Consider the following 25,134-nt stretch of genomic DNA (forward strand, 5'->3'; position numbering starts at 1 on the left):
AGGTGCACAATGGACCTTAGTGTCTTCTTTAAGTGACCACAGCGGGGACTCCATGAAATATCTCTGTCGACGATGACATCTAGAAAGCGTGCTAGATATTAAGGGTCCACACGGAAATGTGCACCCCTCCTTGTTACGGCATATTCTGGAGCAGAAAGGCATAAGCAGTGTAACTGTGTGCTTATCACAAAAACTTTACAGGGAGAACACCACGCAGTGAATTTGGAAGGGATGAGGAGTAGGCAAGGCAAAAAAGGGGACTTTGGCAATGATGCCCACGGTCAGCAATGCTATTATCATTTATCTAAGGAGAATAGAAAAATGATTGGGAATAATTTTTTTGTGTCAGACAACTGTGCAAACTAGGGTTGCATTGCTTACCAGGACTGATATATGTGGATCATATCATCCTTTTACAGACAATTGAATGGTCTCCAAAAATTGGTGGATATTTGTGGAGGGAAGGCCAGATGCACGATGTTTACTGGTCTACGATGCACTGGATCTCAGCCAGGTGGCTGAGATCCAGTGCACAAGAATCTGGTGTTATAGCACATAATGATGAAAGCATGATGAAAGATGTCGTTCATTGCCTTGGTGTTGAAGCAATGAACGACAATCTTGTGGGCATCATTAAGGAGTGTGCAATGGAAGTCGGTGGTAACTCTGTTAGGCAGGATACCAGCGAACTATCGCAGGAGACAAAAGATCTGATCAAGAAACGCCAATGTATGAAAGCATCTAACCCTACAGCTAGAATAGAACTGGCAGAACTTTCGAAATTAATCAACAAGCGTAAGACAGCTGACATAAGGAAGTATAATATGGATAGAATTGAACATGCTCTCAGAAACGGAGGAAGCCTAAAAACAGTGAAGAAGAAACTAGGAATTGGCAAGAATCAGATGTATGCGTTAAGAGACAAAGCCGGCAATATCATTACTAATATGGATGAGATAGTTCAAGTGGCTGAGGAGTTCTATAGAGATTTATACAGTACCAGTGGCACCCACGACGATAATGGAAGAGAAAATAGTCTAGACGAATTCGAAATCCCAAAGGTAACGCCGGAAGAAGTAAAGAAAGCCTTGGGAGATATGCAAAGGGGGAAGGCAGCTGGGGAGGATCAGGTAACAGCAGATTTGTTGAAGGATGGTGGACAGATTGTTCTAGAGAAACTGGCCACCCTGTAAACGCAATGCCTCATGACCTCGAGCGTACCGGAATCTTGGAAGAACGCTAACATAATCCTAATCCATAAGAAAGGGGACGCCAAAGACGAAAAATTATAGACCGATCAGCTTACTGTCTGTTGCCAACAAACTATTTACTAAGGTAATCGCAAATAGAATAAGGAGCACCTCAGACTTCTGTCAAGCAAAGGACCAGGCAGGATTCCATAAAGGCTACTCAACAATAGATCATATTCACACTATCAATCAGGTGATAGAGAAATGTGCGGAATATAACCAACCCTTATATATAGCTTTCATTGATTACGAGAAAGCGTTTTATTCTGTCGAAACCTCAGCAGTCATGGAGGCATTACGGAATCAGGGTGTAGATGAGCCGTATGTAAAAATACTGAAAGATATCTATAGCGGCTCCACAGCCACCGTAGTCCTCCATAAAGCAAGCAACAAAATCCCAATAAAGAAAGGCGTCAGGCAGGGAGATACGATATCTCCAATGCTATTCACAGCGTGTTTGCAGGAGGTATTCAGAGACCTGGATTGGGAAGAATTGGGGATAAAAGTTAATGGAGAATACCTTAGTAACTTGCGATTCGCTGATGATATTGCCTTGCTTAGTAACTCAGGGGACCAATGCAATGCATGCTCACTGACCTGGAGAGGCAAAGCAGAAGAGTGGGTTTAAAATTAATCTGCAGAAAACTAAAGTAATGCTTAACAGTCTCGGAAGAGAACAGCAATTTACAATAGGCAGCGAGGCACTTGAAGTCGTAAGGGAATACATCTACTTAGGGCAGGTAGTGACGGCGGATCCGGATCATGAGACGGAAATAATCAGAAGAATAAGAATGGGCTGGGGTGCATTTGGCAGGCATTCTCAGATCATGAGCAGCACGTTGCCATTATCCCTCAAGAGAAAAGTATATAATAGCTGTGTCTTACCAGTACTCACCTACGGGGCAGAAACCTGGAGGCTTACGAAAAGGGTTCTACTCAAATTGAGGATGACGCAACGAGCTATGGAAAGAAGAATGATAGGTGTAACGTTAGGGATAAGAAAAGAGCAGATTGGGTGAGAGAACAAACGCGAGTTAACGACATCTTAGTTGAAATCAAGAAAAAGAAATGGGCATGGGCAGGACATGTAATGAGGAGGGAAGATAACCGATGGTCATTAAGGGTTACGGACTGGATCCCAAGGGAAGGGAAGCGTAGCAGGGGGCAGCAGAAAGTTAGGTGGGCGGAGGAGATTAAGAAGTTTGCAGGCACGGCATGGCCACAATTAGTACATGACCGGGGTTGTTGGAGAAGTATGGGAGAGGCCTTTGCCCTGCAGTGGGCGTAACCAGGCTGATGATGATGATGAAAGCAACAAGGTTGTGGTGGAATGGATGAAATTCCCTATTATCTACCTTAATCTGAATCTACCTTAACCAAATTACACTTTGTAAGATTCTTATAAAAAAAAATTGAGCTGCTGTGCCATCACTTCTTGAAGGGCTACTTGTGCGGAAGACATTCCTTTATTCTGTTGACTATTTTCTTGTGTGGTAGTTACTTCCATGAAACCCCTTATATATGAAACCTCTCATAAATCCCCTTCTTCTACCTTTCTCAAGCACATAACGACTTCATACCTGCCTACTTCAGCAGGTACGGAGCACATAGTCGAGCTAATAGCATAAAAAAAATTCTTGCAAACATGTTCTTTTATAAACATGAGAGGCAGAGAGATAGAGGCTATTTAATGGATTCTGGAAAGGTTTGCCTGGCAGCAAGCCTAACATGCTACTTCAGATGAATAGGATGAGAAATAAAACGATGTGCATAGTTCATGTTAACAAAAAATACAACGTGCAAAACACAACACTCTCAATTCTCAACTAAAGTGTCTCATCGCTGCCTGTGCATCTCATGCAATGAAGGCACTTTTGTGTTACAGACATGTTGTAGCATCTTGACTGTTTATGTTGTTCGTACATGAAGGCAAAAGCAAAATTGTTGCAAGAAATGTTCACTTGGCTAAATTTGCTTACTAGGCAACTCTCTGCTGCAAATACTGCCTTGACTGTCACCAAGAGCAAGGAAAGAAAAACTCAAAAGTGCTGCTTTCAGATAGGACACCATGCCTGCACAGAAAATCAACATTGTAACAGCAGTGCAAAACAAGGGGCAAAGCCAGGTGGCCGAGACAGGTGAGGACTATCAAATAGCGAAGTGTTGCAATGAAGCATCTCATGTAGCACCATCCTTTATGACACTGATTCTACTATTGTACCTGTTGCTTCAATACTGTATATGGGGTGTCCCAACTACCATGCATTGAGCTTTAAAAAACAGGGATAAATTTACATGACCGGAACCAAGCACACATTACTCACAGCTGAGTTGAGCATACACCAGTAATTTTGTTGTTGATTACAATAATTGCCTGATTACGGTTAATCATGTAAATAATGAATTTCAGCTCTAATTGTCAAGGCGTCAGTTAAGGAGTTGTAGACAACTATAAGAAACATCGAACTCGGGTGTTTTCAGCAAGATGCTGATTGCATGCTTATATTTTCTGGCTGAAAAAGAAACACACGAAATATGAAAAATACCGTGTGACCGTGCGTGGCTACCGTTTGTAGCCACGCTCGAGAAGACGTCAGTGTGAGTCTTCAAAATTTGTTCGCTCAAAACAGTGCCAGCAGTAGTCTCAAAAACTTGATTGAACAGTCATGTTTTTGAGATGGCTAACCTATAAACTAACCCAAACACAATTTACACATTTTAACACAATGCAGGATGGGTTGTGGTTGGGCTATGGAAATTCTGCAACACACCTGCAACTGCCCACAATAGCAATTTTTTACCAGCATTAATGCCTAGGAATAACATTATTTGCACACCACAGGCAGAAGCTTTTCACTGTCGTATAGGAGGAAGAACTGCCATGATCCACCGGTGACCTATGCCACTCATGTTATTCTATGCAATTATGTGATTGAAGTGAACATTCTTGTTTGTTGCAAACACAAGGATTTGACACTGAACGTATCCTCTTTCGCACTTCCCTAACAGGATTACGCACTCTGACAAGGGAACTATGCATGTATACTAGAACACAAAATTCACGGCCTCAATAAATGTACACATCATAGTTGCAGCCTGGCATGAATGCTTGAGGTGGCACCCATTAATACATGGTTCAAAGCTCCAATTTATTTAAAAAACACTGAAAGATAAAAATGGCCAGCCACTCCATCAGTGCTGGCATGAAATTCTGTGAATCAAAAGTCAATAACACAAGATCTGGTTGGTTGGTTGGTTGGTTTATAGCTTCATATTTCTATTGACTGTACTCAAAGTTAATGCATTTATATTTCATACATTTTTATAAAATACACACTTATGTCATATTGGCATCCATGAGGATTTAAAGCAAATGCAAGAACAAAGTGCCACAACAGTCCTCTCAAGTATTATCCGGACCCAGACTGGTGATGTGACTTTGTGCTGGGAAGTGCATTCAAAGCCATGCAACGGGCGTTAGGGCAGAGGGATGCTTCATGGGAGGCTGCATTCATACATGCCAGAATGAACTAGTTTTTGAACTCGCATCTTCCTTAGCACGCAGAAACAACACTCCACCTCTGATGCTGGCCTCTTATTTATTTATTTAAGATTTCCTTACGGGCCTCCTATGAGGCATTGGGTAAGGGGGGGGCGTCACAGAAGGACTAGAAGAGTACATATAAGGGGTATATAACAAAACACAATGTACATACATGAATACTAGACCGTACAGAAATGTATACACAACTTTTTATTTGAAAATTAGAGAATTGCACAAAAATAATAGGAGATGGCAACATACATATTAGAGAAAGGGCAAAAGATGCAGTTCTTTCAGCAAACAATATACAAAAGTATCTACTCCAATGTCATATGATAAAAACACAAGACAAATAAGGGAAATCATAATGAGCTCATAAACAAGAGAGCACACAGAACACATATAACTTGAAAAAAAAAAAGACCATGCTTTTTGTTGAAGTTAGGCAGTGGACCATGAACTCATAAGCTGGCGGAATTTATCAGGATTTGTTTCAGAGACAATGAAATCAGGAGGAGCGTTCATAACCGAATGGCACGAGCAAGCGCTGACCAATTGAATGCGTAGGTGTTCCCGTAGATGCGCCCAAAGCTGAGGTGATTATGTAATCTGCGTGATGTGCAAGGTGCGACTTAGGATACATTTCAACCAAAAGAGGAGATCTTTAAGCGCTTGGCATTGGCAGCCATTTTGGATAATATTCTAGCTACGCCAATGTAATGAAGCAAAGCCAAGCTGCAGGCATCTCCTAATCTCTCAGGCATCTCCGGCATCTGCAGGCATCTCTCTAATCACTCCGGAAGCAGCTACTGTAATAAATATCAACAGCTTTGTCTTCATAATTGACTTCGCACTATTATGTCATTACAACTGCAGGAATTACAAACACTTTTTCAACTTGTGTCCTGTAGGGGATCTGGAATGAAACTTTTGGAAACAAATAAAATAAGTGTGTTTCCCAAATCTCGCGCATGCATGCGACCTTGAACGCGCCTAGGTACACAATATATTTTGTTGAATTTGAACAGCACTTAAAACTTGTGTGAAAAAAGTAAGAAAAGGAAAACGTTTTCAGCGCTTACCGAGAAGCCCCGAGCCACGTATCATATGCTTGTTGTTGTGTCTGCCTGCCTCTTGCCGTCTGAAACTTACGCTCTCGAGTAAATACTAAAGAGTGGCGAGACGGGCTGCTGGAACAATATGGCTCTGAGCCTCGTGCATAGCAGACGACCTTGACAGTTACCACAGGTGTCTTCAGCCTTTCTACAGCTTTGGACAGCGCTTATATTAGAGCTAATGAGAAGGAAAAAATGGGGGGGAACAGGCCCCATAGTTTTTCGGGAACGCTGCGGGCCTATACGCTAGAAAGTCAGGAATACTATGCCACATTTAACCTACAGTAGTGCTGTCTTCAATCAGTCAGACATGGTTTGAACATTTCGCGCGTGGAAGCAACTGATGGCCCTGCTACCGCCATGCTCGCAATACAATTCCCAGAATCGAAGAGTACAGACCGCTTACGTAAATATCTTGGAAAATATCCACAGAGATTCCACAGCTACCTTAATTCTACACAAGATAAGTAAGAAGATACGTATAAAGAAAGGGGTAAGACAAGAAGACACTATCTCTCCACTGCTATTCACTGCGTGCTTGGAAGAAGTATACAAGCTATTAAACTGGGAAGGCTTAGGAGTAAGGATCGATGGCGAATACCTGAGCAGCCTTTGGTTTGCCGATGACATTGTTCTATTCAACAACAATGCAGACGAGTTACAACAAATGATTGGAGACCTTAACAGAGAGAGTTTAAGAGTGGGGTTCAAGATTAATATGCAGAAAACAAAAATAATTGTGAATAACCGGGCAAGGGAACATGAGTTCAGGATCGGCAGTTAGCCTCTAGAGTCTGTGAAGGAGTACGTTTACCTATGTCAATTAATCACCGCGAACCCTGATCATGAGAAGGAAATTCATAGAAGAATAAAAATGGGTAGGATCGCATATAGCAGATATTGTCAGCTGCTGACTGGAAGCTTCCCATCATCATTGAAAAGGAAGGTGTACAATCAGTGCATTTTACCGGTGCTGACATATGGGGCTGACTTGGAGACTGACAAAGAAGCTTGAGAACACGTTCAGGACCACGCAAAGTGCGATGGAACGACGAATACTAGGCATAACGTTACGAGAAAGAAAGAGAGCGGTTTGGACCAGAGAGCAAACAGGTATAGCCGATATTCTAACTCACATTAAGAGAAAAAAATGCCACTGGACGGGTGATGTAATGCACAGGTAATATAACAGTTGGACCATTATGGTTACAGAATGGGTACCAAGAGAAGGGGAGCGCAGTAGAGGATGGCAGAACAGTAGGTGGGGCGATGACATTAGGAAATTCGCGTGTGCTAGTAGGGAACGGTTGACACAGGGCAGGGTAAATTGGAGAACGCAGGGAGAGGCCTTCTTCATGGAGTGGACATAAATAGGCCGATGATGACGATGATGAAAATAAGTGTAAAACCATCTCTAGTGTTTCTTTAACCACTTGAAGCCATAGATTAAATAGTAGTGCTTTTGAATACCATTGCAAGCTGTGTTTAAGTTAATAGCTCGCAAATATGCAGTTCTGTGTTAAATATAGCATGCAACAGCCAGATTTTCTTCAACAAGTATACATGAACTGGCTACTGCTTACAACCACAGTCAGATAAGACAAAATGCACATTGGAATCTCATACTTTAATAAAATATATAGAATTAATAAGGTCAGTTCAATGATAATAGTTTTACTTGTTCACTTAAAAACTGCCATTCGCTTTAAAGGGACCCTTACCAGGTCTGGTCATTTTGAGCCGACAAGCACAGTGCACACAATGCATGCTAACGATTGTGTCTGCTAAGTATTACATCACTACGCACCGTGGAAAGAGCTTATATTTCAAACCAAATGCCGTCTGCCCTTCTCACGGAGGCCGTGCTCTCAGCTGACTAGGCGATGTATATGCACAAGTGGGCCTACTTACGTGTCTGTGCTGTGACGTTGCTCATGGTGACACATAACTTCCGAAAATTATTCAAGGCTACATCTCTCATTTGTGTTATCTGTTGTTTCAATAGACCAATTAAAGTCTAGAGAAATAACAAAACACACAAACTGAATGTCTACGTCTTTTTGGTTTACTTCGTACCGTAGCAAGAGAGATGTACTTCCGTTTCGTCTGCTTGTTTCCTAGTCGTTCAGTCACGCACGCAGACAATGAAAATGTGCCATTTTGTATTGTGTTCCAGCGTGCGATCATGCTCCATTATCTGCTTGTGTCTGCCTCATTGTTGGTGTAGTACTTACTTATATTGGTAGTCAGGCGTTCTCGTGTAAAGCACACCAAATTGTGCGTTGTGCGAAACAAGACAAATGCAACAGCTGGTGCGCGAGACCATCCATGGAAGTGTGCCGTGCAGCAGAAAAGTGAGGGGGAAAGAAAACAGAAGAAGGTGGGGTCTGTGACGTATCTGTCACGCGATCTTCCAGCTCTTCCAGGGAGAACGCAGGGAAGGAATTTCGCCTGCAGAGGCTAGACGGGGCAAGTGGAGAGCACGTCTAAGTTGGCAGTGAAGCTCGCCTTCTGAAATCATGGGTTTGTGGCACTGAAATATTTCTATCTTGGCTATTAATCAACCAGTTTGAAAAATTTCCACGGTAGAATGCTCCCTAGAGGGCATGTCGTAACTTCCAGTGCATAACTGAAACGTTCTATGCAGCCTGGTGAGGGCCTTTTAATGTAGCTTCTATCCTTTATGAATACACAATGGCAGAAATTATTTTGTCCACACTTTTCATGATGTCTCTAAGAATAATTATCATGCATAAACTTGCTTTTCTCCTTAATTACTGCACAACATTATTAAGATGCTAGATAGCATATTGTTAAGACAAACCTGCTCAAGGCGAATTTTCAGATATGAAGAACATTGCATGAACTCTGGTTTGTTTTCCACAGATGAAATGGAGAAAAAAAAGAAAAGAAAAAAAAAAGCTTTTTAATAAGACCCACAGATTTGATTAAGTCAAACCACTGCAGCTGCTACTGATACCTGCTACTTAGCTCAGCAAGAGGTTTGTATCCGTAGACTTGTAGGAGACAGCTCTCCTAGCTACACAAGAAGCAAATGGTCTTTTTGTGAACATGAACAATTACACCAGCATCAGTGATGACATAGAAACTTGCAGGGCCGACACCACAGAAAGAACATTTGAGGAAATCTTCCAGGTGCCCTTGCAGGCTGATAATGATAGTGAGGGCACTGCCCAGGAGCCACAAGAACTGGCGGTATTCGGACATGATGCAGCTGAATAGTTCGGTGCATCTTTAACATAGAGGTAAGAAAAAAATTTTGAGCAAGCTAGGTGAAATGTCAGTATTTGTGACAGTGCGCAGGTTTGCAGAGCACCGACAAGCGACAATTACTTAATAGCTTAAACAAGAGTGCGTAAAGCAATATTTTGTATCATGCAGGCACAGGTGCCGAAAAATGTAATCGGAACACGGGAGCTGTGGTCAAAAGGGCCTCCCACTGCCTTCTAGCAGCCTCAAGGATGCTACAGGGCATTGCGATTAAACTTCTATGATCACCAGCCTGCATGCATGCGTGCGTAATCCAATTTCTTGTTTCCCCTTGAGGCTGTTAGAGGGCACTTGGATGCAGCTCGGCCACAGCTCCTGTGTTATAGTAATTACTTTTGTCCGCACCTCCACAATAAATGCCTCGTTTTACCTGCCTTTTGGTTTTAATCACCTATAGTTTCGTTTATTGCTTTTTCATTTCATTTATTGATACCTTCAAGGCACAAGGGAATTACAGAGGGGAGTGCTAGGATTGAGTAAAAGAATTGAAATTCATGGTTATACAATATTAGCTAATAGTCACAACTAATGATTTCTTGCAGGAAGTTCTTGGTTGTACATGAAAATTCCTGGTTATACAACGTTAGCTAATGATTCATGAAAACGAACAATGCCTTGTATGCAGGCGACCGATCTGGGAAGGTGGTTCCAGTTCTCCGAAGTCCGTGGGATAAATGAACAGAAAGTTTTCGTGCGACATGTTGATACTGATTTTATTACTATGGTCAAGGTGTGAAGAAATAAAAGTGGTTGGTGAAAGTAGATCAAATCGGAGATAAAAAAAAAAAATATTAAATTCTAAAATATTAAATTCTGGGGTGTTACATGCCAAAACCTTGATATGATTGTGAGGCATGCCGTAGTAGAGGACTCCAGAAATTTCGACCACCTGGGGATCTTTAATGTGCCCCCAAAGTATGGGACATGGGCGTTTTTGCATTTCGCCTCCATCAAAATGTGGCCACAGTGGCTCAAATCGAAGCTGTGGGATATGGTAATAGATTTTGTGAAATAAGGAAAGCCTGGAGATTGTGCGGTTGGATGCAAGTGAGGCCAGTTCAAGGGCATTTTTTATAAACGTGACACTTGCTGTGTGGTTATAGTTAGCGATAAATCTGGCAGCATTATTCTGAACAAGTTCAATTACGTTAAAAGTTTACTAGTAAATGGATCCCATATGGAGGCCACATATTCAAGTTTACTTCTGCCAACAGTTTTGTAGAGGAACAATTTGAGAGAAGGGGCAGAAGAGAAGTTACGGCAAAGGTAACCTAACATGTGGTTAGCATCGTTAACAACACTGGTGATGTGTAATGTCCAGTAAGCTCTGAGGTAATGTGAACACCAAGATAACGGTAAGAAGAAACAGGTTATTGAGAAAATAGCAGGGAGAGGTAGCGGCAGATCAAATTAAGAGGAGCGCTACGCACTTATTAGGTTTAAGCCCCATGAGCCATGTGTTACACCAATTACATACAGCATCTAGATCACAGCATCTAGAGTGCTTTGTAAAGCAGTATTGTCGTTATTGTTGTTAATTTCCCTAAATATAATACAATCTTCAGCAAATAGGCGAATATTAGAAGAAGCACAATTTGGGAGGTCATTAATATATATTAAGAACAGCAAAGGACCTTTATCGGACCCCTGTGGTACTCCAGAATGAACAAGCTTGCTGGAAGACCTTGTGCCATTGCATGCAACAAACTGAATGCGATTAGTAACGTAGCACTCAAACCAAGTAATGAGATGAGCACCTATATTTAATTTGCTTAGCTTGCAAAGTAGTAGATTATGACACACTTGATCAAAGTCTTTCGAGTAATCGAGAAAAATGCAGTCGGCAATCGAAAAATGGTGTAAAATTTGGTGAAATTTGTGAGTGAAGGAAAGAAGTTGGGAGTTTCCTGAGAAAATGATTTACAAAAACTGTGATGTGCTGGTGAAAAGATCAAGATGGAGTAAAAAAACTTAGTTAATTGTGATGACAGTATATGTTAGAACATTTTACAGGGGATGCTAATTAGCAGGATGGCGTGGTAATTGATAGGTGAATGCTTGTTACTCGACTTGTGGAGTGGAATCGCCTTCCTGATCTTGCAACCTGTAAGAACACAATGACTGTCGAGTGACTGCTGAAAATTTTTTGAAAGAATCAGGGACGAGTACACAGCGGCACTTCTTTAAAACTTAGCACTAATGCGGTCCGCACCAGGGCTAGCAGATATCCTAACACAGTTTATTACTTTAGTATTGCCTGGTTCAATGATTATTGGGTCCATAGCAAGGCACACGGGTGATGGGAACATTTGAATGGGGGGATTAGAAGTATAGTAATAAAGTTATTAGAAATTGTGTTGTGAAAAATGGATGGACAGCCATCGTCCAGTATAAGGTTCCCAGTAGAATGAACAAGGCTGATAGTGTCATAAGCAGAAGAATTATGCGCCAAAACTTTTATGGATCACTGGTCAACGTGGAGGGTAGTGTCACTTTTAAAATGTTATTTTTCGCTGCTTTTGAAGCTTCTACATAAGTGCGATTGGCACTGTGGTAGACACTCCAATGGGCTTCTGATGTGGAATACTTGGCGGTGCTAAATGCATGTTCCTTTCTATCAGCAAGTTGTTTTAAATTTGCATTGTACAGGGGGCTTTTATATTATAAGAGATGTTGCACAGGGGGACATATTTGCTTGTTAGTTCATGCACGTCGCCTTTAAATAATTGCCAGTTGTCATTAACAGAGCATCCACCGAAGTTGTCGAGGAGTAGATCAAGAAAATGGGGCAACTCACGGTTGATGGCAGCGAAATTAGCCTTATTGGAGTTTAAGATTATTTTTGTGAGTGCACGAGGCTTTGAAATAGAAATATTAATGCTGAATTCTAATGATAAATGATCACTTAGACCTGGCATGCACAAAATATCAGACACCAGTTAAGAGCATGATGTCAGTACTAAAGCTAAAAGATTAGTGGTCTCTCCCGAAATTCAGGTCAAATGTGAGACAAACAGTGCTAGCTAGAACTATGAACAAAGGTGAAAGAAATTACTGGTTTCAGCTGAGGGTGAATTAGAAGTGGGAGGCACAGAAGATTACGATATGTTGGAAAAATTAATATCACCCATAAGAAAATTAGGAGCATTTGGAAATTGGTTACTAATAAGGCTAAGGACATCATGTAGCTCATTAATAAACTCAGAAGAATAGGAAGGTGAGTAGTAGCATGCACCAAAAATGAACCTACGATGGCTTGATTCGATACATGCCCAGACAGATTCAAGCTGGGAATCGATATGACTAAAGCGAGACGTTAAAGACTTTTTAGAGGCTAAGAGCACAATGCCCTAACGCGTGTAGCTCGATCACAATGATGAATTGTGAAACGTTAAGCATCATTAAAACTTTTGTGATGGTCTATATTAGGGTGTAACCAAGTTTCAGTTAGGGCAATAACATCTGCTTCACAAGAATCGATTAAAGAGTCGAAAACATCGCGTTTGTTCAGTACAGTGCATGCATTACCAAGAAATACATTCACGTATGTGAATGACGGAGAGGCACAAGGTCCTCTCGTGCAATCCTATACAGGTGCATTGAGCGATTGCATATTTTTTCATGTGTAGCTACATTTGCTAAGTGCACGTACTGAGCTGGAAGGCTGCTCGACTTCTTTGAAACGATCTGATGCTGAGTAAAACATGAAGCATTTGCTGCTCATAAGGAGCTTCTTGTACTTTAGCTGAAATAAGCATGGCTCTGGTGGTGCTTTGGCAAAATCAAGAAACTTTTTTCTTAGTTGCTGAATCGCATTGCAAAAATCCTGACACAGAAATGTTTAGTGGTTTCAGTTTAAATTGTGAGCCCCCTCTCTCTTTTTTTAAAATCTTTGATTTTCATGATAATTGGGCGAAATTTTGAATTTGTGGAACTCCCAGACAATGGGTACATTCAACGGCACTGGAAGGCAAGCCATTCCCAGGACGAAAGAAATTTCCGCAATAGTGTTTTGCTTGGTTTGTTGCCAGTATTTGTGGCTGTCAGGAAGGCTGTGGAAAATCAAATTGTTACGTCTTGAGTGGTCTTCATAATCGTTCAAATGAGCCGCAGTTTCAGGTAATCAGTAGAACCACAGACATAGGTCAAGTCACTCATAACTTCTTCGAGCAGCTTCGCCTGGTTTTCTAGCAAATCAAGGCATTTGAAACTCTTTGTTAGTTTGGATTGAATGGCTTTGTGGCTAGACTTAATAACACTAACATCAGATTTCAGGTCTGTCTGACCTTGGGAAAGCTCAGTGTTCTGCTTTTTAATGTCTTTTAACATCCGAAATAATTCTGCCACTTGCTCAGGTGTACCTGCATTATCAATTGGCTTTGTAGGATTAGATCAAGGGCCAGGGTTTGTTTCGATGTCACATGAGTGAAGCAACAAGAATGTGACACCAACACATTTCGACAGAGTCAAAAAGGCACACTTGGGCATGGAAGCAGCAATAAAAAACAATTGTCAGATCGCTTAGCTTAAAGAGTAGGCTGGTTACGCACCTGTGGAGCATAGAATTTCAAAACTTGAGACGTTTTGGCAGGATGGCCGCTCCATGCCCACTGAAAGGACGGACGAAGCCCTGGCAATTTAAAGGTCAGGCAGGTGCAGAGGGGTGCTGCTGTAGCTGATGACGTCAAGATGACGGGCAGGTCAGCAATGGTCCAATGTTGACATCAGCCTTAGACAATAGGTTGGGTATACCAGGAACCATCATGGCATGTGCTTGCACAGTTGGCAAGCAGTGGATGCGGGCCAGCAGCAGGCATGTGAAGGTGATCAGGGATAAAGATTCTGCGGAGCGTAGAATTTCAAAACTTGAGACATCTTGGCTGAATGGCCGCCCCCATCCCCACTGAAAGGACAGACGAAGCATTGGCAATTTAAAGGCCAGGCAGGTGTGGAGGCCGCGGCTGTAGCTAATGACAGGCAGGTCAGCAATGGTCCAAGTGTTGACATCAGCCTTAGACAATATGTTGATGATACCAGGATCACGCACGGTGTGTGCCTGCATAGTTGGCAAGCAGGCACATGAAGGTGACCAGGGATAGAAAAAGCTGAAGAACATAGAACTTAAAAACTCGAGACATGCTGGAAGACTGGCCACTTCCATGCCCACTCCAGTGCCATCTACGATCCCACCGTGAAGGGATGGTACAGTTTGTTTTGTGGACCAATTATATTAGGACAAGCTTCTGGTAAGGTGAACAGATTTCACAGTTTCTTCAAGTTCACCTTAATGGGAGTTTACTGTAGATATTGTAGAACAGTAGTGTTTCAGACTCCTTCTGCAAGATAAGTTCATTCTTTGCTATGCTGATAAATATTCTAGACACCCATTCATATTTGCAGTCTGCATACACTGAAGAGTATAGCCCCACTTGCTCTCGGCATCTTTTGCCGGTGACAGGCGTCCCTCCAAGCCTGCAGACGTTGTGCACTGCAGGAGGTGAATTTCAAGCTCAGCATCGCCAAAAAAAAAAAAAAAAAACCTATCGAGGGATTCAAACTTTCAACTATGGCAACCGAGCATTCTACATTGCTCAGTCAGATAATCCCACAGGCAGCAAGGCTATCTTATCGCCCACAAGTACAGCCCAGAGGGCCCTACATGCCTAAAAACATCTTTCATTTATCAGCGATAGATGTGTTTTCCTGATTGCGATGCGTAACTCAATATAGAACGATTTCCAAGAGGTTCTGGCCTCGTAGTTCTGGAATCGCACGTGCACACACAGCCATGAACTCGGCTAGGCAAACCCTACAGGAGTACCGACGACCATTCACAGTTCCGAATACATGCTTGTGGTCTACAGGAGTACAAACAAAACCCCGTGAAAACGAATATAAGTGCAAATGTAGAAGAAATAACTAAAAGCAAACAACTTTTTTTTTACGTTACGTTATTTATTTCTTATTGTTTGCGTGCTACTACAAACCTTCTCATCACTTTTTCTCTTCCTTTAGCGCTGCTTCAACAAGAAACTCCCTCACCAAAACAGGAATTGGCCTCCCTGGTGCAGTATTCAGCCACTCCCTCCCCAAATTACTCACTCAATTACCCAATGGCCCTCAGTCCCCAGCAGCTGCGGAGCACCTGACCAAGGCAGTGGTCATCCCTGTAACGCAGCAGAGGGTGCTAAGAATCTCTGGGTCCGGACAGGCCGCCAATGGAAACTGACCCTAGCAACGTTTAACACCCAAACCCTCTCAAGTGAGGCTAGCTTAGCAGGATTCTTTGAGGAACTATCAGACATTATTTGGGATATCATTGGCCTTAGTGAGATTAGAAGAAGTGGTGAGGCTAATACAATGCTGAATAACAGACATGTCCTCTGCTATAGAGGTCTCCTAGATAAGAAGCAATACGGGGTAGGATTCCTAATTCATAAGGATATAGCGGGCAACATTGATGAATTCTACAGCATCAACGAGAGGGTAGCTGCAGTCGTAATCAAGCTTAATGAGAGGTATAGATTCAAGGTAGTACAAACCCATGCTCTAACATCCAGCCACGACGATGACAAACTAGATCAGTTTTATGAATTTATTAAATTTGCGATGAGAAAAGCGCAAACTCAGTATACTGTCGTAATGGCTGACTTCAATGCAAAAGTGGGGATAAAGCAGGCTGGTGAACAAGCAATTGGTAACTACGGCATCGATTCTAGAAACGATAGAGGAGAGATGCTGGTAGAATTCGCCGAAAGCAATAAGCTGAGAATAATGAACAGCTTTTTCAGGAAGCGTAGCAACAGAAAGTAGACCTGGAAAATCTCTAATGGCTAAACAAGAAATGAAATTGACTTCATACTTTCTGCCAATCCTAGCATAGCGCATGATATAGAAGGGTAAGGTAGGGTAAAGTGCAGTGACCATAGGTTAGTGAGGGCTAGGATTCACCTCAATTTCAAGAGAGAAAGAATAAAATTAGTCAAGAAGAAACAGGTCAACCTAGAGGCAGTAAGGGTAAAATCAGACAAATTTAGGCTGGTACTTGCAAACAAATATGCAGCCTTAGAACAGAAAGATGATGACGAAATAGAGCTAATGAATGAAACTGCAACTAGGCTGGCCTCAGAGGCAGCAATTGAAGAGGGAGGCAAGGCACCAAGGCAACCAGTAGGCAAGCTCTCCCAAGTAACAAACGACCCAATAAAGAAACGACAAAAAATGATAATGTCCAACTCAAGAGATAAGATAGGATTCGCAGAACTGTAAAAACTGATCAACAAGGTGAAAATAAGTGATATTCGAAACTATAACATGAGAAAGACTGAAGAAGCCGTAAGAAATGGACGCAGCCTGAAGTCAGTGGGAAAGAAACTTGGCATAGGACAAACCAAGATGTATGCACTGAAAGATAAGCAGGGTAATATCATCAGCAATCTAGAAGATATAATAAAAGAAACAGAAGAATTCTATACTGACCTGTACAATACCCAGAGGAGTCAGGATACCTCCATTGGAAACAGTAATGCACAGGATATACAAACTCCTCCTATAAGTAGCGATGAGGTCAGAAGGGCCTTGCAAGGACATGAAACAAGGAAGAGGGTCAGGAGAAGATGGAATAATAGTCGATTTAATCAAAGATATAAAGACATAATGCTTGGAAAACTGGCAGCACTTTATAGGAAGTGTCTATTGACTGCAAGGGTTCCATAAAACTGTAAGAATGCAAACGTTATACCAATCCACAAAAAGGGAGGCGTTAAGGAATAAAAAAATTATAGGCCCATTAGCTTACTCCCAGTATTATATGAAATATTTACCAAAATAATGTCCAATAGAATAAGGGTAACACTGGATTTAGTCAACCAAGGGAACAGGTCGGCTTCAGGAAGGGATACTCTACAATGGATCACATCCGTGTCATTAATCCGATTATCGAGAAATCCGCAGACTACAATAAGCCTCTCTATATGGCTTTCATAGATTACGAAAAGGCATTTGATTCAGCACAGATACCAGCAGTCATAGAGGCATTGCATAATCAAGGAGTACAGACCACTTACGTAAATACCTTGGGAAATATCTATAGAGATTCCACAGCCCCTTATATTCTACACAAGAAAAGTAGGAAGATACCTATAAAGAAAGGGGTCAGACAGGGAGACACAATCTCTACAATGCTATTCACTGCGTGCTTGGAAGAAGTATTCAAGCTATTAAACTGGGAAGTCTTAGGAGTAAGGATCAATGGCGAATATCTCAGCAACCTTCAGTTTGCCGATGACACTGTTCTATTCAGCAACACTGCAGACGAGTTACAACAAATGATTGGGGACCTTAACAGAGAGGGTGTAAGAGTGGGACTGAAGATTATTATGCAAAAGACAAAGATAATGATGAATAACCTGGCAAGGGAACAAGAATTTGGGATCACCAGTCAGCCTCTAGAGTCTGTGAAGGAGTATGTTGCCCTAGGTCAACTAATCACAGGGAACCCTGATCATGAGATGGAAATTCATCGATGAATTAAAATGGATTGAATCACATACAGCAAACATTTTCAGCTCCTGACTAGAAGCTTACCATTATCATTGAAAAGGAAGGTGTATAATCAGTACATTTTACCAGTGCTGACATATGGGGCCGAGACTTGGAGACTGACAAAGAAACTTGAGAACAAGTTAAGGACTGCACAAAGAGCGATGGAACGAAAATTGCTCGGCATAACATTAAGAGAAAGAAAAAGAGTGAATTGGATCAGAGAGCAAACGGGTATAGACGATATTCTAATAGACATCAGGAGAAAAAAATGGAGCTGGGCAGGACATGTAATGCGCCAGCTAGGTAACCGTTGGACCATTACGGTTACAGAATGGGTGCCAAGAGAAGGGAAACGCAGTTGAGGATGGCAGAAGACTAGGTGGAGCGATGAAATTAGGAAATTCACAGGCGCTAGTTGGAATCGGTTGGCGTAGGACAGGGGTAATTGGAGATAACAGGGAGAGGCCTTCGTCCTGCAGTGGGCATAAAACAGGCTGATGACGACAATGACACTGAAGAGTATAAATGCAAAATTCCATCATGTAACAAGTTGAAGGGTACACTAAAGACAAAGGTTAATTGAGCTGCATTAGTAACTCATCTTATTGAACACCAACAAAGCCACTTTTACCATGACAAAAGGCTTGGTAAGCTGGAGAAGGTGTAAAAACAAAAGATGGGTGGTAGTGTAGTCTTGAAGTTCTTGCACCAGCTTGCCATGACACCATGGATTTTGACGGTTTCTGTTCAGGCCCAGTTAACTTGTTATTGGTAAAGGTGGACTACACTGAATGCTAAAGAAGCCAAAGACTCGAGTTAGCAAGTTTGAAGAACTTTTGCTAAGCCACAGTGGCCCAAATACGAAAAAATTGTTTCAAATCCATAACATCACACTGATGTACTGGCATTGGCATTCCAGTGTAAAATTTAAAAAAATGAAACATGCAAGGGTGGAAGCTTGGGCAAGTTAACAGTTTATGGCAGTGTTTTGTGCATTGCGTGGATTGCTTAAGGAAAAAATAGTAAAGAGGACAAAGCGCTCTATCTCTGTATTGTTTTTCTCTAAAGCCATTTGTGCACTACAAAACAGTGCAATGTAGAAAAATGAAACTTTGACATTCATATTTTCTTGTAATAACCAACTTCTTACCATGAAATAAACAAAATGAGTTTTGAAAAATACTTTATCAGTCTAAACTGATTTAATGTTTTCCTTTGGTGTGCATTTAAATAGGCATGAAATATGTGATCAAAACCAAATTTCATGTCAACACAAAGGCAAATGTATAGACTATATTTTACAGTGAAAGAAATGTGAAAGTGTGGACAGATCTGCCACATTGGCTTGCCATGGCTGTTCTGTCGAGACAGTGACATAGCCCTGAGACATTTGGTCCACCAGGGGCACGGCACGATCGGGAATCGTTTGGAGCATGCGTTTGGTTGCTCTGAATGAGATTGGCCTAGACCGTGCCGACTTCAAGCAGCTGACGAAGCGTGTGTGGCCTAGGCCAATTCCATGCAGCGCAACCGAACGTGTGCTCTGAACAACGATGCCCGATCACGTTCCTGCAGTCAGAAATTTCACTTAAAAGTTTTTTGTGTGTTTATATAAACTTTCTATAAATAGCACAATATGTACGCAATGTTCTCTTTGCATGGGTTGCTTTTGGAGAGAGAGGGAGTGCAGTAAAAATACAAACGAGTATACTTGGGAGTGGCAGGGGTTGTTCGAGGGTGGGTGCCTGAGTTATCCTGGGAGGGGCAGTGAAAGGGTTAACATAAGTGCCATGAACCAGGTTTCAGTAGAGTTTTTGCAGCATGCTCTAGAAGTTTTACTAAGAAACAAATCGTCGCGGAGTATAAAATATATAGTATAAGAAACACTTTGGCAGAGTTAAACCAGTGATCTCTTCCTTCTGAAACCAGTGCCCTGTTCACTGAGGTACTTCAGTCACCTGATGCCAGCAAGTGCTCTCAGCAATTATGGTGAGGCAGAGCATGTTAGTAAGTGCATAAAATGTGTGGATGTTGTGAATAATGCCACTAACCACTCAAAAATATGTGTCGCATATGTGTGCTAAAACCATCTTTTGCAAAAATGTAGAGGAACTCCACGTAACAAAAAAGCAGAGTGATTAAATAACTACTACAAAGTGTAAATGAATGAAAGGCCGGACTCAGACATGCGGGTCTTTGATGTGGCTAAAGCATACCCCTATGGCAACGAAAAAATAGATAGGGTAGGAGGTCAGGCGATAGAAACCAGGGCTGAGATATGATGATTATATTCGAATTTTTTTTCTTTTCACGCTTTGCAAATGGTCCAAGTGGCGCTCCACCTACATTACCACCAGCATAGGCTGGTTGATAACAGTGGATGATAAGAAAGGAATATGATCAAGTAAAATTAAATGTTGCACTACATTGGCCCTGAATTCAGTACTAGTATTAAGGAAGACAATGATGATGACTACAACCAGACAAGCAATATTGTCCAGGCCTGAATGACTCAATAAAGTGGAGCACAAGCTGTTTCGAAAACAATATTTGAGTGCAAAGCTATAGCCAGTTTGTAATGCTAGCAAATGGGATGTTTTAGTGCCCAGATATTGATCACACCATTTCACACTTACTAGTACACATTGCATTTACATACACCATAATTTCATCTACTAAATTGGCAGCACTGGCGAAACTATGACTTTTTTCATGCTCTTATTTAAAAAAGCACAAATGTTCGCATGCAATATGTGGCTGCAGTTTAAGGAGGTTATGGACTTCTTGAATTCCACATTTTTGCAGTCTGTACTCCAGAACTGCTCCTGGGATGAAGGGGTAGTTGATTGCTTGTTTGAAGCAGCCAATTTTCTGGTAGTACAAAATGACTGTAGAAGCAACATTCCAACATTGTAGTGATAACACATAAAACAGTGACACAAAGAAATACGATCAGATGAAAAAATTAGAAATCTTACTGCGTGCACAGCACAAAATTGATTAGTATGGTGGGCTACGATATGTAGTGATGCCTTTTCCAATGCTATTCCTTCTCGTGCTTCGTCAGTAGTCAGAGTGACGCACCGCCTGCATTATCAATGGGATGAGCTGTTTGTAAGTAGTGGATGATAAGAGTGGCCTAGAATCGAGCAGAAGGAATCTCTACAAATTGCAGCCCTCGTAAAGCTAACAAATTGAGTAAAACGCCTCCTAAAAGCAGCATTCCTTTAATTAAACATAAGCACTGCATGCTTCCACTTTTAAGCACATGGTTTACCAAGAAAACATGATAACTATCAATAGGAAAACAACACTGTTGCTACTGTACCTTTTCAGATTTTTTTCCAAAGCTTCTGTCATGCCAACATGTTTTGAGGAATGCTATTAGTTCTTTCTCCTCTATATAGATGACAGCCAAGAACACAAGCAAGCACAGTGCACCAACAGCAGCATGCAACAAAAGGTAAACGAATCCAGCATGACAGCAGAACATTGCTTCTGAAATTGTGGTCACAAGATAACTAAACACAGCAGTACCAAGCACACGTGCACTAGGAAGAATACCGTGCAATGGACGGTATTGAGTTTTGGCATAGTATGCGCTTATATAGAATGTACTGTAACCAACACGTGCAATCATGTTAAAACAGTTTGCCAGAATGAATCCAATAGCACCAAACAAGGTGGTCAGAAGGTACGCAATAAATAGGAATAGCACTGAAAAAAGGGCAAGCCTGCGGTTATGCTGGTCCAGCTGTTCCTTACTCATAGCAGCAAACACAAAGCACTCAGTGATTCCATTGATAGCAATTAATACAATGTATGCACAGTGCCACCTAAGTAGCAGAGGTGCTAGACTGTCACTCAGTGCACTGCCACCATACAAATGTAGGAGAAGACTAGAGTAGGCTTGACCGAAAGTGAAAATAATGAGTCCAATGTGAGCCAGTAACTTCAGAAGCTGTTTCAATGTTAATACACTTAACATGACACTGTCCACATTTTGCTGGCTGGGTGGCACATCACGCTGTACTACCTGAGCAAAGAACACATAGCTGCTTTCTTCAATTGGCTGAAAGACAAGACGGGCTGTTAGGGATCCAAGGTTGTTGACAATGTCATACACACCCTGTTCAGCAAAAGACAGAATGCTGAAAACAGTCATGATATAACGTTCACCTTCAGTCAAGAGCTGCTTGAACACTGTTTGCTTCATAAAACTCCAAGTAAGTTTTGTGATGTTTCGGTCAAGCTGTGTACCATTACTGCCAATGAAAGGAATGATATCAAATGCACTGGTGAAAGGTAGTGCGTGTTCATTACATTTGCGGCTGGAGTCTTCTGATTTATCTTCACCGCCGTGGCGCAATCGCCTTGATTCAAACGTGAAGTAAGCATAAAGAACAACAGTATAATAGGCAGATGATATTAGTTGTGCCACGCTGTAAGCCCAAATCGCATTCCGTGGGTCGAAGGCAACGAGTACTGCCATTATGACACACCGTAAGGTAATGCCACTCCCCACGAAAAATATTTTGAACTTTATGTAGTGGAACGCTTGACTTATAACGTACAGAGGTTCAGCAAGCACTTCGATAACAACAGAGATGACCACACAGTGTACGCCCATCGTGTAGCCACTCGCCACCAAGGGTTCAGGCCGCTCCAGAACGAACAACCATACAAAGCTCATAATGCCACCAATAAAGATACAAACGGGAAGGCACAGCCAGGTTACATTGATGATGGCAGGCCAGTTTTGGTTGTCCGTATCACTCAAACAGGATCGACGGAAAGGCTCCCTGCTCAGGAATTGCACAGTTGTGTACAGAAGCATCAACCGCACATTGATAACCCCCAACAGGTCTTTGGTGATGTGTCGCAAGATGTATGCATTCAGCACGAACGTTAAAACACGCAGAGTCAACTGCAGAATGATGTTGTACGACGCTGCTTTTGTGGCTTTTGCCATAAGGTTCTTCTCTGCCATTTTTAATGGCAATTTAAATACGTTACCGACCCAGTAAAGCAAGCTGAGAACACAGAGAACTGGGCAAACCCGTCGTCGTCCAATGTTCGTTACGTGGCCGCACCAGAGAAGCGTTGTAGCTGAGGCCGCAGAAAAATAACCCGCTGATGTTGCAAGAACACGATGAAGAAGAGGTTACTAAAAACGTATTTCATTAGTCCGGAGTGCCAATAGTAGCGCAGCTGCACACCAGAAACATACCACAGAAAGCAATCGCAGCTCAAAACGCCGTCTGCAATCCATGGTCTGCAACGTCAACACCAGTCCACACAGTATGGACGCTGCCATATTGAACCCATTGTTTCCCAACTGCAGATGCATTCGCGGCTTCTTAATCCGTTCCTCCAACCACACTCACTTGTATCCTTTTTGTCTGTTTAGTTCGTTTACTTCCTGCACTTCAAGACTAATTTCTTAATTTGGACTCACTTTAATGAATAGGTGATGTCCCAAATTCACGCCTCAGCGATGGGCGCTGCTGATAACAATAACACATCTCGAAGGCTACTAGCGGCGAGAACTAGGAGTGGAGCCCTCTCGCGTGTGACGTCACGGCCAGGACGCGGCTCGCTCCGGCTCGCTCGGCTGCCGCGCGCGGTCGTTCCCTTCGTTTATGCTTCGGGTATGGGTGGCTCGAGCCGTACGTATTGAAGGATACGTCGGCTTCTTTCAGCTGCCATGCCTTAAACACATTTTTTTCGTCAAGAGCGCGTGAGTCGAGAAACTTTGCGGTTTGGATATCGCAAGCTATGTAGCGTTAAAGTGGTCTACTGGCTTTGCAATGCATATATGCGCCCTGTCTATCGCTAAATTTTGCGTAAAAAGAATGTCTGCAAATTCAACACGCGAAGTTGTGTATGATGCCTCGCTAAACACTTAACATTCCCTTAGTATTTAGCTATGAGAGACATTGCATTTTACATGGAAGAAAAATCTTGGTAATTGGCGTCAGCATGTTATCCGATGTTAGAAAGACACTGCCCAGCGAAGCTGTCATCATGATTCTTATTAATCTGGTGTGTTGTTCTATTCAAATATGGCCATTCATTAGTGCGTAAAGAATAGTTAGGCGCGCATTTCTTATGAAAAAGTTTGCTGCTACTTTCATCCCCCTTTGAAACAGGCCTCCAAAAAACGAATTGCTCATGGCTGCTAACACGACGGCGCGTCGTGTAGAGTATTTACATAGCTAATTCACAAACACCATAGTAGAAATCACCTGACAGAAAAGTTTCGTTGTTAAGATCGAGAGCCAATCAATTGAAAGTGATGAAATGTTTCATAGTGGCCCTTAGCAGCCTTTATCGACAATATGGCACACCCCTGATCACGTAACGGTAGCAATCGACTGTCCGTATGGCGAGGCACGCTATGTTCGCGAAACCCATCAGTTCACTACAACTTCGAACTGAAACCAAAATTCTTTTTTTTTTTACAGCGCCAACTGGAATGGCTAAAGTATTCCCGAGCTACTGCAGCGCAGCCTAGATTGCCTAGAAAAGGAAAATTCAAGCACCTTCTGTCTCACCATGTCTCGATCCCGCGTTCTTTAATTATACAAACGGATAACTATTCGCTTCGTCGGTACATAAAAGAGAACCTTGCCCAACTGCAGGCGTAATAAAGTTTGCTCCAATCCAATCGCAAGCATTCATCAAAAAAGCACCACAAGCCTTGTATATACTTTCACTTGATTTCTGACCCTCCACCGGGGGGGGGGGGAGATTTCTATATCTTCAATATGTCCCATAATACTAGTGATTGACGCTTCGACTTCTTTCTGGTTGCAGCCATGCGGTCCAACAGGCATACTTCACTAAAAAAATTGGGCCGAGCTGCAGCCTGTGTCAGTTCGCTAAACAGATTCGTCATGTATATTCCTCAAGCAACAAGCACCAGTAAATTTCTCAAGCGAGTTGAACGTGTAGCGCGGGAAACGGAATATATATTGGTACATTCCTATTTGTATTCTGTAAACAACTGTAAGCTTTCATTAACTTTACTTCAAATTTCCGCCGCTTAAAGTAAACGCGTGAAGAACAACCTTATGTTGACAAGCAGTTAAAGAAGCAAGTGGTGCTTGTAGAATCTAAACTCCAGTATTAGTTAAGTCCTCGTGTTACTGCCGAGCGTTTCTGTGAAGAAATGCAAAAATTCGATATTATACAATGAACTACTCGTCGTGAGCAAACCTGTTTTAGCGGATTAAAATCAACGTAACTTTTGTATAAGTCATATATAGGAAGCGTTTGTGACATACTTGTTGCACCGCGGCAGGTATGGCATAATAACTGGATTCCTATGTGCTATGTTTTTGCGATTGTCCATCCGCGCATGAAAAACCCGCAATGGGCTGGTCTG

At 42.1% G+C, this 25,134-nt stretch overlaps 1 protein-coding gene and 1 long non-coding RNA gene across 3 annotated transcripts; both read right to left on the minus strand.

Moving 5' to 3' along the window:
• Positions 1 to 4,906: 4,906 nt before the first annotated feature.
• On the minus strand, positions 4,907 to 23,297 carry LOC135905740 (uncharacterized). Of its 2 annotated transcripts, XR_010565464.1 has the most exons (4): positions 23,132 to 23,297; positions 19,448 to 19,499; positions 16,680 to 16,777; positions 4,907 to 14,256 (listed from the first exon to the last, which is right to left on the minus strand). It is a non-coding gene; the product is annotated as an uncharacterized lncRNA (long non-coding RNA). The 2 variants fall into 2 exon arrangements; XR_010565463.1 differs by lacking the exon at positions 16,680 to 16,777.
• Positions 20,956 to 23,074, minus strand: LOC135905739 (man(5)GlcNAc(2)-PP-dolichol translocation protein RFT1). Its single transcript, XM_065436755.1, has one exon. The coding sequence runs from the start codon at positions 22,732 to 22,734 to the stop codon at positions 21,064 to 21,066; it is 1,671 nt and encodes a 556-aa protein (XP_065292827.1). The 5' UTR covers positions 22,735 to 23,074; the 3' UTR covers positions 20,956 to 21,063.
• Positions 23,298 to 25,134: the final 1,837 nt, after the last annotated feature.

This window comes from Dermacentor albipictus, chromosome 1, assembly GCF_038994185.2.
Source record: "Dermacentor albipictus isolate Rhodes 1998 colony chromosome 1, USDA_Dalb.pri_finalv2, whole genome shotgun sequence".
NCBI lineage: Eukaryota > Metazoa > Arthropoda > Arachnida > Ixodida > Ixodidae > Dermacentor > Dermacentor albipictus.